The following is a 13,579-nucleotide window of genomic DNA, read 5'->3' as shown; positions in this document are numbered from 1 at the left end:
CGAAACTGGGAGCGGAACCTTCAGAGAAAAGTGTAACAGTGAGACCTTCATGTCTTGTGTTTTGGACCCGCTGCTAGTTTTGTCTTACAAATAAGGATACAAAATATCAACCAACATACATAAGTGTGACTGAGGCCTTGCAAGAAAGGTCTGCGCATGAGAGTGTTTTTGCAAAGGGGCAGCACTAGGAATTGGAGTCACAGAAGGAAATTAAAGATGTGATTTTTTAAAAACTAATTAAAGATTCGATGTATAGTTTTTGATCAGTTCCATCAGCTTTATCTGTATTTCCTTATGGCTGAGGTTCAAATACCAATATGTCCACATGTTATAAAACAAAGGTTCAACTAGCTTTATTCATCATCCCTCCGGATTCTCCTGCAGTCTGGGTAGTTTATGATTACAGTAATAAGAAGGTTCATGGGGACAATTCAGCATTGCTGTAACCAGGATCTTCTCTCCTTTTATCCACGACACTTCTCCACAGATCCCGCTCACAGGTCTCCTCAGGTACATAGAATTTCTGTGTTTAGAAGATCCAGGCTGATTCCATCCAAAAATAATCTCTAATATGGGATGTTTAATGTTTCTGAATAACTGATGGGTTAAAAATATTTTTTCAATTTTGTTCTGATATTAATCCCCACATTCCTAATACTCTGGTTTCTTCTCTGTGAATTCTCTGGTCAGTTTCAAAGTTCGATTTCCTTGTAAAACATTTTCCACATACTAGAGATTAAACCGGCTTCTCTCCTCCGGTGTGATTTTTCTCATGTCTAACAAGATTTGATTTATGTGTAAAACATTTCTGACATTGTGAACATGAATACGGCTTCTGACCTGTGTGACTTCTCTGGTGATCTTTGAGTTTGGCTTTAGTAATAAAACATTTCCCACATTCTAAACATGAATACGGCTTCTCTCCTGTGTGAATTCTCTTATGTTTAACAAGATCTGATGTATTGGTAAAGCGTTTCCCACATTCAGAACATGAATATGGCTTCTCTCCTGTGTGACTTCTCTCATGTCTGACCAGATTCGATTTATTGGTGAACCGTTTCCCACATTCTGCACATGTATATGGCTTTTCTCCTGTGTGACTTCTCTCATGTGTAATAAGATGGGATCTATTTGTAAAAAGTTTTCCACATTCTGAACATGAATATGATTTCTCTCCAATGTGACGACTTCGGTAAGTAAAAAGAACTGAGCTTGATTGAAATGGTTTTCCACATTCACCACATTGGAACCTTTTCTCTACGGTCTGACCGGCACTTGTGGTGACAACCTGTGATAGGTCAGGAGAGGTTTCCTCATGATTAGGAGAATTATATGATGGATCTGTACTGTGAAGTCCTGGAGGTATGTTAAAGGTAATGAGGTTTTCTCCTGAAGAGCGTGGCACGATATCTTCAACTTTTACTTTATAATTTACCGATAACATGAAGTTTCCCTCAGAGGTCGCACTGGGATTTTCTGGTAGGATTAAAAAAGATTGTTACTTTGTATTTAAAACCACAAAGTGGATAAATATCACGTCCCGAAATTAGAAAAATGTATAAACACATGTCCAATCCTGGCTGTGGTCGAAAAAACTACCACAAAAACTGCCCGAGTGTCCCGGACTCCGCTCTACACTGGGCGACAAAGTCCCAGACTCCGCTCTGCACTCGGCGACAAAGTCCCAGACTCCGCTCTGCACTCGGCGACAAAGTCCCAGACTCCGCTCTGCACTCGGCGACAAAGTCCTGGACTCTGCTCTTTCCCGAATGATTTGATATCAGGCATGCAGAGTCACTTGTAAATCATGGTAACCATACAAAACCCAGTGAGGACTTGGATGGGTCCTATTCATCATATGGGTGCCTCAGCAACTCTACCATCCAATGTCCAGGTGTCTCTCATCACACCTAACATCTGATCGGGCGGAGATTAATTTATGCATGACATGCTTTTGTTTAAATTCAAAAGAATGACCTGACAACATACAATAAAATAAAGGAACACTTCAAGATAACGGTTTTTGTTTTCACAGTATTTTTGCTTACAGCGCATTAATGAGGCCAAGAGGAGTTTTTGATATTTGTACCTGCAATAAACCCCATTTATCTCACTGTTTGGCAGCAGGACATAAGGTAAAGAAAAGTGCAAAGAGTGAAGGTAAGCGTAAGGAGGGAACATAGGAAGAAAACCAGGAGATGAGAAGAGGTTCCACCATGGAGTGACTAACATTAACCTATTAGTGAGGGGGCCTATTTGGGACCTAAAGACATAACAATTTTTGGGGGATTTTCATCTTTGCTTTTTGAAAGCCATAACTTTTTTATTTTATGAGGTTTGTGTTCTGCTTGGTGAGCTGTAGTTTTTATTGGCACCATTTTGGGGTACATATATACTGTATTGTAGAATGTATTAATTTTTTTTGGAGGACTGGTAAAAAATAGAGCACTTCGGCCATTGTACATTTTTCTGTGGGTCGATATGATTACGACAATACTAAAATGATACATTTTGTTTTTTCCACTTTCACTCAATTAGAATGACTTCACATGGGCGAGCGCAATATCGGCCGTGAATCCCACCCCCATATTGTGCTCCCCACCATGTGAAATCCCCATGGATGTGAGGCGTTTTCATGCGAAAACAGCCCTGCATCACTTCGGGGAAGCAGGGATCTCCCGGACGGGCGGTCACAGCCATAGCAGAGGATCCCAGAGTTCTCCCATGGCTTTCAATAGGCGCTGCTGCCACTGGCCTACTTGAGAGCAATGGGGAAGCGATGCGAGACCACGCAAGCAGATAGAACATGCTGTGATTTGTTTCTCATATAGCATGGCATCGTGATGACGGGGGAAACCATCACTCATGTGCCTAACCCCATTCAAAAGAATTGCGTACATATTTGCACCAGATTTGTGCGTCTCAAAACACACAAATCTCGTGTGATTTTATCGATCATGTGACGGCGGCTTTAAACCCCTTTTTTATGGAATTTTTTTTTCACATCACCAAGTTCAGAGTCCCATAATTCTACTTGTTTTCCCATGGGCAGGGCTTGTTTTTTGCGTAACAAGCTGTAGTTTTTCATTTGGGGTACACACTGCTTTTCCGATCACTTTTAAATAGAGATGAGCGAGCGTACTCGTCCGAGCTTGATGCCCGTTCGAGCATTAGGGTGTTCGAGATGCTCGTTACTCGTGACGAGCACCACGCGGCACTCGACTCCATTACATTTCCTTCCCTGAGAAATTTGCGCCCTTTTCTGGCCAATAGAAAGACAGGGAAGGCATTACAACTTCCCCCTGTGGCATTCCAACCCTATCACACCCCCCTGCAGTGAGTGGCTGGCGAAATCAAGTGACCCCCGAGTATTTAAATCTGCCCCGCCCGCGGCTCGCCACAGACACACACTAAGAGAGATCAGGGACAGTGCTGCTGATGCTGCTGCTGCTATAGGGACAGTGTTAGCGTCTTCAAGAACCCCAACGGTCCTACTTAGGGCCACAGCTCACCTAGTGCATTACTGTTGTGTCTGCTGGAAGCAGTTTTGCACTTTTTTTTTATGTATATCGGGCGTGCAGGCTATAGCGTTCTCAGGCTGCAGTCTGTATTTCAGTATAGGGGCAGTATTGGTCAGGCAGGGACAGTGGTAGTGTAGAATCCTGTCACAAGTACCCCAATGGTTCTTCTTAGGGCAACCTGTGACCGTGTGCATTTAACTCTGTGGTTGCTGGGAGTTGTAGTACCTCTGTATTGCACAGCAGAGCCTGCGTGCAGCCTTCATTTAAACATATTTCTATCCGCACTTTGCGTTGCCTCACTGCAGTCTGCCTCTAAGTGTACGACAAGAAACCACACATTTTCTACAACGCTCTGTTATACTGTGTGCTGTCTCAGAAGTTCACGGTCTGCCCGACGCCCATAGATTGAAAGTGCAATACACACTGCCTGGCCTCAGCCTGCATTTGCAGAGTAAAATAAGGAGATTAAAAAAAAAAATCCTTTTTACGGCTAACGCTTACCCAGTGCATGTGCCTGCGTGGCCTGTGGGACTTCACGTCCATCCAAACTGCATAGTGCACAGCAAGGCCTGCGGGCAGCCTTCCTTATAATTTATCTCTGGCTTCATTTTGCGTTATATTACCGCTGGCAGCCACCAACTGCACGGCAATAATTCACAAACATTTTTACACCGCTCTGTCTCTGCTCGATTCTTAATCCAGCATGCTGAGGGGTAGGGGTAGGGGCAGAGGACGTGGACGCGGTCGAGGACGCGGAGTCCCAAGTGAGGGTGTGGGCATAGGACGAGTTCCTGGTCCAGGTGAATCGCAGCCGGCTGCTGCGGGAGTAGGAGAGAGGACAGTTTCTGGGGTCCCCAGCTTCATACCGCAATTTTTGGGTCCACGTCGTAGACCTTTATTAAAAAATGAGCAGTGTGAGCTGGTACTGTCGTGGATGGCAGAAAGTGCATCCAGCAATGTATCGACCACCCAGTCTTCTACGCCGTCCACAGCTGGAACTCTGAATCCTCTGGCTGCTGCTCCTCCTTCCTCCCAGCCTCCTCACTCCATGAAAATGACACATTCTGAGGAGCAGGCAGACTCCCATGAACTGTTCTCGGGCCCCAGCCCAGATTGGGCAGCAATGGTTCCTCTCCCACAGGAGGAGTTTGTCGTGACTGATGCCCAACCTTTGCAAAGTTCCCGGGGTCCGAGTGATGAGGCTGGGGACTTCCGGCAACTGTCTCAAGAGCTTTCAGTGGGTGAGGAGGACGATGACGATGAGACACAGTTGTCTATCAATGAGGTAGTAGTGAGGGCAGTAAGTCCGAGGGAGGAGCGCATAAAGGATTCGGAGGAAGGGCCGCTGGACGATGAGGTGACTGACCCCACCTGGTGTGATAAGCCAACTGGGCACAGGTCTTCAGAGGGGGAGGCAATTGCAGCCACAGGACAGGTTGGAAAAGACAGTGGGGTGGCCAGGGATAGAGGCAGGGCAACAGCGAATAATCCACCAGCTGTTTCCCAAAGCGCCCCCTCGCGCCAAGCCACCGTGTAGAGGCCAAGGTGCTCTAAGGTGTGGCAGTTTTTCACTGAGACGGCGGACGACAGACGAACAGTGGTGTGCAACCTTTGTCGCGCCAAGATCAGCCAGGGAGCCACCACCACCAGCCTCACCACTACCAGCATGCGCAGGCATGCGATGGCCAAGCACCGCACAAGGTGGGATGAAGGCCGTTCACCGCCTCCGGCTTGCGCCACTGCCTCTCCGCCTAGGCCCCAACCTGGCACTGAGATCCAACCCCCCTCTCAGGACACAGGCACGACCGTCTCCTGGCCTGGACCTACACCCTCACCTCCACTGTCCTCGGCCCCATCCAGCACTGTCTCTCAACGCAGCGTCCAGCTGTCGCCAAGAGAATTGTTGGAGCGAAAGCGCAAATACGCCGCCACGCACCCGCACGCTCAAGCTTTAAATGTCCACATAGCCAAATTGATCAGCCTGGAGATGCTCCCCTACAGGCTGGTGGAAACTGAGGCGCTCAAAAACATGATGGCGGTGGCAGCCGTCCCCAGTCGCCACTATTTTTCACGGTGTGCCGTCCCAGCCCTGCATGACCACGTCTCACACAACATCGCACACTCCCTCACCAACTCGGTTACTGCCAAGGTCCATTTAACAACGGACACGTGGACAAGCACAGGCGGGCAGGGCCACTATATCTCCCTGACGGCACATTGGGTGAATTTAGTGGAGGCTGGGACCGAGTCAGAGCCTGGGACCGCTCATGTACTACCCACCCCCAGAATTGCGGGCCCCAGATCGGTGCTGGTATCTGCGGCGGTGTATGCCACCTCCACTAAACCTTCCTCCTCCTCCTCCTCCAACGCAAACTCTGCCTCGCAATCAAGACTTGTCACCAGCAGCACGTCGCCAGCAGTCGGTGTCGCGCGGCGCGGCAGCACAGCGGTGGGCAAGCATCAGCAGGCCGTGCTGAAACTACTCAGCTTAGGAGAGAAGAGGCACATGGCCCACGAACTGCTGCAGGGTCTGACAGAGCAGACCGACCGCTGGCTTTCGCCACTGAGCCTCCAACCGGGCATGGTCGTGTGTGACAACGGCCGTAACCTGGTGGCGGCTCTGCAGCTCGGCAGCCTCACGCACGTGCCATGCCTGGCCCACGTCTTTAATTTGGTGGTTCAACGGTTTCTGATAGGCTACCCACACTTGTCAGACCTCCTCGGCAAGGTGCGCCGGGTCAGCACACATTTCCGCAAGTCCAACACGGATGCTGCCACATTGCGCACCCTGCAACATCGGTTTAATCTGCCAGTGCACCGACTGCTTTGCGACGTGCCCACGCGGTGGAACTCTACGCTTCACATGTTGTATGAGCAGCGTAGAGCTATAGTGGAATACCAACTCCAACATTGGCGGCAAAGTGTGAGTCAGCCTCCTCAATTCTTTACAGAGGAGTGGGCCTGGATGGCAGATATCTGCCAGGTCCTTGGAAACTTTGAGGAGTCCCCCCTGATGGTGAGCGGCGATGCTGCAATCATTAGCGTCACCATTCCCCTGCTATGCCTGTTGAGAAGTTCCCTGCAAAGCATAAAGGCTGAGGCTTTGCGGGCGGAAACGGAGGCGGGGGAAGACAGTATGTCGCTGGATAGTCAGAGCACCCTCATGTCTATATCTCAGCGCGTGGAGGAGGAGGGGGAGGAGCCTGAGGAGGAAGAGACAGCTGGGCCCACTGCAGAGGGTGCCCATGCAGCTTGCCTCTCATCCATTCAGCGTGTATGGCCTGAGGAGAAGGAGGACACTCAAAGTGATCTTCCTAGTGAGGACAGCCATATCTTGCGTACAGGTACCCTGGCACACATGGCTGACTTTATGTTAGCATGCCTTTCTCGTCACCCTCATGATAGACGCATTCTGGCCACTACGGATTACTGGGTGTACACACTGCTTGACCCACGGTATAAGGAGAACCTGCCCACTCTCATTCCCGAAGAGGAAAGGGGTTTGAGAGTGATGCAATACCACAGGGCCCTGGTGGACAAACTGATGGTAAACTTCCCATCTGACAGCGCTAGTGGCCGAAGGCGCAGTTCCGAGGGCCACGTAGAAGAGGAGGCGCGGAGATCAGGCAACATGTTCAGCGCAGGAAGGGGTACACTCTCCAAGGCCTTTGCCAGCTTTATGGCTCCCCAGCAAGACTGTCTCACACCTCCCCAGTCCAGGCTGAGTCGGAGGGAGCACTGTAAGAAGATGGTGAGGGTGTACGCAGCCGATCGTACGACCGTCCTCCGTGACGCCTCTGCTCCGTACAACTACTGGGTGTCAAAGCTGGACACGTGGCCCGAACTCGCGCTGTATGCCCTGGAGGTGTTGGCGTGCCCTGCGGCTAGCGTCTTGTCAGAGAGGGTGTTTAGTGCAGCTGGGGGAATCATCACGGATAAGCGTACCCACCTGTCAACCGACAGTGCCGACAGGCTAACACTCATCAAGATGAACAAAGCCTAGATTTCCCCAGACTTCTCTTCTCCACCAGCGGACAGCAGCGCTACCTAAAGAACTTTGTCAATCTGTGTATTATATTTGTCCTCCTTCTCCTGAAACCTCACGTAATCACTGCGAACGGGCAATTTTTCTGTGGGCCAAAAGGCTCATATAACTTTTCTAAGTAATATTTATCTGTTTCAATTCTCATTAAAGCATTGAAACTTCCACCTGAACCTATTGTTTTTTAGACTGGGCTGCCTCCAGGCCTAGTTACAAATTAAGCCACATTAAGCTAAGCGATTAATGGGTTTCACCTGCCCTCTGGGTTGGGCATGGGCAATTTTTCTGGGGTACATTTGTACTCTTGGTACACCAATTTTTCGGGCCCTCGCCTACAATGTAATCCAAGTAATTTTTATGGGCTTCGCCTGCACTCATGGTACACCACTGTGTCTGGGGTTGGCCTACACTTATTGCTACAGAAATGTAACTCTGTTCTGCCTACCTATACTTCTGCCACTGTAACGCTTGAGGGGTCTGATTAGACTTCTGCAACAGAAATATTACTTCGGTCTGCCGATACTTCTGCTCCTGAAATTATACCTTGGTTGGTGTATATTGTTACTACTGTAATTCAACTAATACTGGGCTCTGCCCATAATGCTTCAACGGAAATGTTACTGGGGCATGTCTATACTGCTATAACAGAAATGTAACAAATAGTGGGCTCTGCCCATACTGCTTCTACGTAAATGTTACTGGGGCCTGTCTATACTGCTACTACTGAAATGTTACAAAGACTATGCTCTCCCTACACTGCTGCCAGGTAAATGTGAATCTGCTGCTTTGCCCACACTGCTGCTACGTAAATGTTACTGGGGTCTGACTATACTGCTACTACTGAAATATTACAAATACTATGCTCTCCCTACACTGCTGCCAGGGAAATGTTTATCTGCTGCTTTGCCCATACTGCTTTGACGAAAATGTTACTGGGGCCTGTCTATACTGCTACTACTGAAATGTTACAAATGCTGTACTCTCCCTACACTGCTGCCAGGGAAATGTGAATCTGCTGCTTTGCCCATACTGCTTCTACGTTAATGTTACTGGGGTCTGTCTGCACTGCTGCCAATGAAATGTTACTGGGGTCTGTCTGCACTGCTGCCAATGAAATGTTACTGGGGTCTGTCTGCACTGCTGCCAATGAAATGTCACTGGGGTCTGTCTGAACTTCTGGAACTGAAGTTTTACTGGGGTCTGTCTATACTGTTGCTACTGAAATGTTACTGGGGTATGTCTTCACTGCTGCCAATGAAATGCTACTGGGGTCTGTCTGCACTTCTGGAACTGAAATGTTACAGGGGTCTGTCTATACTGTTGCTACTGAAATGTTACTGGGGCCTGTCTGCACTGCTGCCAATGAAATGTCACTGGGGTCTGTCTGCACTGCTGCCAATGAAATGTCACTGGGGTCTGTCTGCACTGCTGCCAATGAAATGTCACTGGGGTCTGTCTGCACTTCTGGAACTGAAATGTTACTGGGTCTCTCTGCACTGCTGCCAATTAAATGTCACTGGGGTCTGTCTGCACTGCTGCCAATGAAATGTTACTGGGGTCTGTCTGCACTGCTGCCAATGAAATGTTACTGGGGTCTGTCTGCACTGCTGCCAATGAAATGTTACTGGGGTCTGTCTGCACTGCTGCCAATGAAATGTTACTGGGGTCTGTCTGCACTGCTGCCAATGAAATGTGACTGGGGTCTGTCTGCACTTCTGGAACTGAAATGTTACTGGGGTCTGACTATACTGTTGCTACTGAAATGTTACTGGGGCCTGTCCCTAATGCTACCGCTGAAATGTTACTAATTCTGGGCTCTGCCTATACCACTGCTAATGCTATGTCACTGGGGTGTGGAAACGGAGGCTTCCCAAAGACATGATGGCGGCGAGGCCATTTCCCACCAACACGGTTACTGTTAAGGTGCATATAACCACGGACTGCCTCAAAAATATCCCCCTCCTCCTCCTCCAACAATGAAAACATTCTTGCCAAATACCTTTGCATTGGTCTGTCTGGTGGCAGTCCAAGAATTTCACCTTTAACAACACAATAAGAGAGCCCCCCCACCATCCCCCCGCCACAGCCCACTTAATCCTGGCAACATTCCGAAAACCAACTAAATAAAACCGCACTACTAGGTCCGCAGTCACCACCACATTACCACCAACGCGGTTACTGTTAAGGTACATATTACCGGTCAGACTGGGGCATTCAGTGTGGGCCGAAGCCCACCTGCATTTAATCTGACTTTACCTCAGCTATGCTGGGCAATGCAATGGGATTTATTTATGTAACGCCGGTGGCTTCCTGGGACCCACCCATGCTGTCGGTCCACACGGAGTTGTAACTGCATGTGTCTACTTATAAAGAACCCCAGTCTGACTGGGGCATGCAGTGTGGGCCGAAGCCCACCTGTATTTAATCTGACGTTAGCTCTGCTGTCCAGGGTACTGCAATGGGATTTATTTATGTACCGCCGGTGGGTTCCAGGGAGCCACTCATGCTTTGGGTCCACATGGACTTCACAGGCAGTGATTGTGCTTGGTTGGAGGTAGTGTGGTGCTTAGCTAAGGTGTGGCTTACTAATGAGGGTTTGTCCGAAGTAAAAATTGTTAGGGGGGGGGGGGCACTCTTGCCGCTATTGTGGCTTAGTAGTGGGACCTGGGAACCTGAGATGCAGCCCAACATGTAGCCCCTCGCCTGCCCTATCCGTTGCTGTGTCGTTCCCATCACTTTCTTGGGTTTTGCAGATTATCATCGGGGATATACAAAAATGCTCGGGTCGCCCATTGACTTCAATGGGGTTCGTTACTCGAAACGAACCCTCGAGCATCGCGGAAAGTTCGACTCGAGCAACGAGCACCCGAGCATTTTGGTGCTCGCTCATCTCTACTTTTAAAGCTTTTTTAGGAGGTGAAATGAACAAAAAACAACATTATTTTTAGCGTTTGCTGAGCAATATAAAAAGTGTGCAAACTTTTTGGACGGGTTGTTACACATGCAATGATACCAAACGTGAAAGTGCACAACAAATGAGGGGCCTTGAATCTGCGCTGCCATGGTCGCACTGTGAATACACTGCAATGCTTCTGTACTGCAATGCATTATCGTTTCTCAGACGGTATTAGTAAGTCTGCATCAGGCTAATTTCACACAGGAGAGTCAATTCAGCCCAATATCGCGCGTGCCAACGTGCGAGGTAACCACAGATGCCAGGCATCGTAATGTCATCTCCCATCACTACAGTTGCGATTGGAAAGTGTTTCGCATTTCCCCTTGTATCGCACTCACATGCACCTCGCATGCTGTGTGATGTTTTCTGGCCTTATTGGAAACATTGGGCAAAGCATTCCAACGGAACATCTAAAGATAGGACACGCCGCGATTTATTTTTACTGCACCGCGATAAGATACAGAGAAAAAAAATGACTCATGTATATGGCTCTGTGTAAAAGAATGGGGTTCAGATTAATGCGTCTTGTGTTTTCTCAGCTGCGTGAAAGCGATCTCACTGTGATTTGTCACCCACGAATTATCGATGAAGCATGGAGATAATCAACTGTGTCAAGTGCTGCTGGACTTCCTGCCCTTGGATGGATCATTGATGCCAACAAGAGATCCACCGGGCATCCACCCCGCATTCAATCTGCATCTCCAAGTTCGTGGTCATATTAGGGAATCACCATAGCAGGTAGGACAGATTGTCCCTAAGTGCTCAAACCCGGCAACTGAGTTTTGGCCATTTTGATTTCTTGAACAAAGTTTAAAACAGACTTTTTCTGGTTTGCTATTTGGGAGGTCTCTCCCCCTCCCTTGTACTTCACACTCCCTCCAATCAAAAAGGAGAATGAGGGCAAGACCGTTTCTCTAAACATAAATCGACTCTCGTGATATGAATACCCTGAAGACAGAAGTCGGCATACTGCCCCCTAGTGTTGTATAGATTCTGGATAGAATATTAACAGTAAAGCAGTTTGGAAGGGATTATGTATTTCACTATTTTGAAAAACTCTAAAAAAAGGTGTGTGTGTGGGGGGGCGTTGGGGGGGGGGGGCAGACATGGTTCATAAAAATCACACAGACAACATTCTTCAAAAAAGACTCGTCCAATCAGCACATTGATCTCTGGCAGATCCAGCACTAGATATGTGGGGGAGGGGTCTAACCAAAAGATATATTGATAAATACAGAGTGTACTGCAACACATGTGCTGGGTAAGAAGCATGGTCTCTGTGCTCAGCATGCAGAATCTGCCACACATCCGTCAACTGCTGCTATGGTAATAGTAAGGGTGAGCAAACAGCCATGACCAAAACCCCCCGACTAACAATACACTTGCTACAGAAGAATCCACCGAATCAGCATTTAGCCAATAGATATTCTTAATGACCAGCATTCTCAGTTTTAGAAAGGGGATTCCACACTGAGGATCTATTAATGAGTCGGTTACTAAATATGGTAACGATCTGTGCAAAGTAATTGATGCCACTATTGACTGAGACTGATATTAGTTGTAATGCCTAGTATGCATGTCTTCACGTGTAACCCTACCCTGAATAACCTAGTCACACTGAGAAGGTGCTCTGCTCTCAACCAGTGTATTATCTGGACAGCATACCGTCCGTGTTCCTTTCCAGCCACAGACAGCTGTCAATGCAAGCTGAACTTCTCCTTCTCCCCAGCAATAAAGTAAACATTCATCTCCTGCTTCATCGCGGCTGTAAAAGAAAAGCCATCATCTTTTGCTTTCCCCAGAACAAACTGCTCCTTACAGCGTGGTGCCAAATGCTAATTTTCTAAAGGTAATATGGTTCTGTAATGGGATTGAAGACCTTTGGCCAAGGTGACAGCCCTACTTAGCCAGGTAGTGGGGATCTTGGTACCAACTACTTCTTAGTTTGAAGAAGTAGTTGCCTACCCAGTCTTGAAGAGGAAGGGATGACATTATACCTGTATACTACTATGTGAAACCCTATTTCATTTGTGCAAGGCTATTCAGATGAGATGGATAGACGCCCTCCAATGGTATCTCAATGGAGAAATTTGGTCAGCTTCATCATTCCATCCAAAAATATCAAATATCCAGATAATTTTCACAAAATGTCACACAACTCACTTACTACCGTTTTTATGCAACTTCCTTAATTGAATTCAAGCAGGGGTGGAAATACGCAGATATATACTTGATTCATGAAGCCACAGGCCTGATTTTTTTGTTTACCAGTGATCATAGTCTACCTTCTGCTGGTTAGGATCTGTAATGCCCTACTGTATAACACTATTCTATAGTTTTATTTGGATTGGGCTGAAGGATCACGTGAGGAAGATGTGGGCAGGTCAATAATGGGGTCACACTCTATATAGCCAGCACTAGGACAACAAGGAGCCTGTACTAGTCTTGCTGTTCACTAGCCTGCGCCACACTGCAGAATCGAAGGGTAATAAAACAATCATGGGGGAGTGGTGAACCCGATTGTGGAACTATGTTATTGCGTAGACTTCATCCTTGTGGTCTACGCCTTTCTAATCTAGATCCTTCGCCCAGATGCCGGCACACCACAATGTCGGCAGGATGCAGCCATTTTCCTGGGGTCGGTAATGCCTTCTCCTTAGACTGTTATGTCTGAATTTTCCTTTATATTGTCTGTTTATTAAAGTTGATGAGCATCCCGCTGGGACCACCATCTAATTCTTGCTGCAAGCCTCTGTCCACTACACCGCAGCCATGTCACCAGGCCTTCCATGCTTTCTATGAATTTATGTACCGCTGTACTGGAATGTGTGCCCTGGGTCAGAAGAAGCCCCTCTCCACAATTAACAGTACCAGCTGGCCTGAATTCAGAACTGCTAGCTGTTGCCAGACACCCAGACACTAACCTGTCAGTGCCCTGTCCTCCCACCAAGAGGCTCCTTTCACATATTAGACATTGATCTATCACTTCTCAGAAGTATTTATGAACATGTGGTTGTTACATTGTAGAATTCAATGAGCTACTTCACCTCTTTTTCGTGG

General features: G+C 47.8%; 3 protein-coding genes across 6 annotated transcripts in view; 1 reads left to right on the top strand and 2 right to left on the bottom strand.

The window, feature by feature from the left end:
- LOC136617486 (zinc finger protein 84-like) overlaps window positions 1-13,579 on the top strand; it is a 522,213-nt gene that overhangs the window by 101,741 nt on the left and 406,893 nt on the right. The gene's annotated exons all lie outside the window — the stretch shown is intronic.
- Window positions 1-13,579, bottom strand: part of LOC136618030 (gastrula zinc finger protein XlCGF66.1-like) — a 461,032-nt gene that overhangs the window by 420,594 nt on the left and 26,859 nt on the right. The gene's annotated exons all lie outside the window — the stretch shown is intronic.
- Window positions 1-13,579, bottom strand: part of LOC136617972 (zinc finger protein 300-like) — a 94,406-nt gene that overhangs the window by 62,222 nt on the left and 18,605 nt on the right. Inside the window, exon 4 of one of the 2 annotated variants that reach the window (XM_066594296.1) lies at window positions 329-1,476. The exons of the other annotated variant lie outside the window; for it this stretch is intronic. Coding sequence (XP_066450393.1) covers window positions 737-1,476 — 740 coding nt within the window. The 3' untranslated portion in view covers window positions 329-736. Of the gene's footprint in view, window positions 1-328; window positions 1,477-13,579 lie in introns of those variants that run through there. 2 annotated transcript variants of the gene reach the window in all.

This window comes from Eleutherodactylus coqui, chromosome 1 (genome assembly GCF_035609145.1).
Source record: "Eleutherodactylus coqui strain aEleCoq1 chromosome 1, aEleCoq1.hap1, whole genome shotgun sequence".
In the NCBI taxonomy this organism is placed as follows: Eukaryota; Metazoa; Chordata; class Amphibia; order Anura; family Eleutherodactylidae; genus Eleutherodactylus; species Eleutherodactylus coqui.
This window is presented reverse-complemented; position numbering and strand designations above follow the sequence as displayed.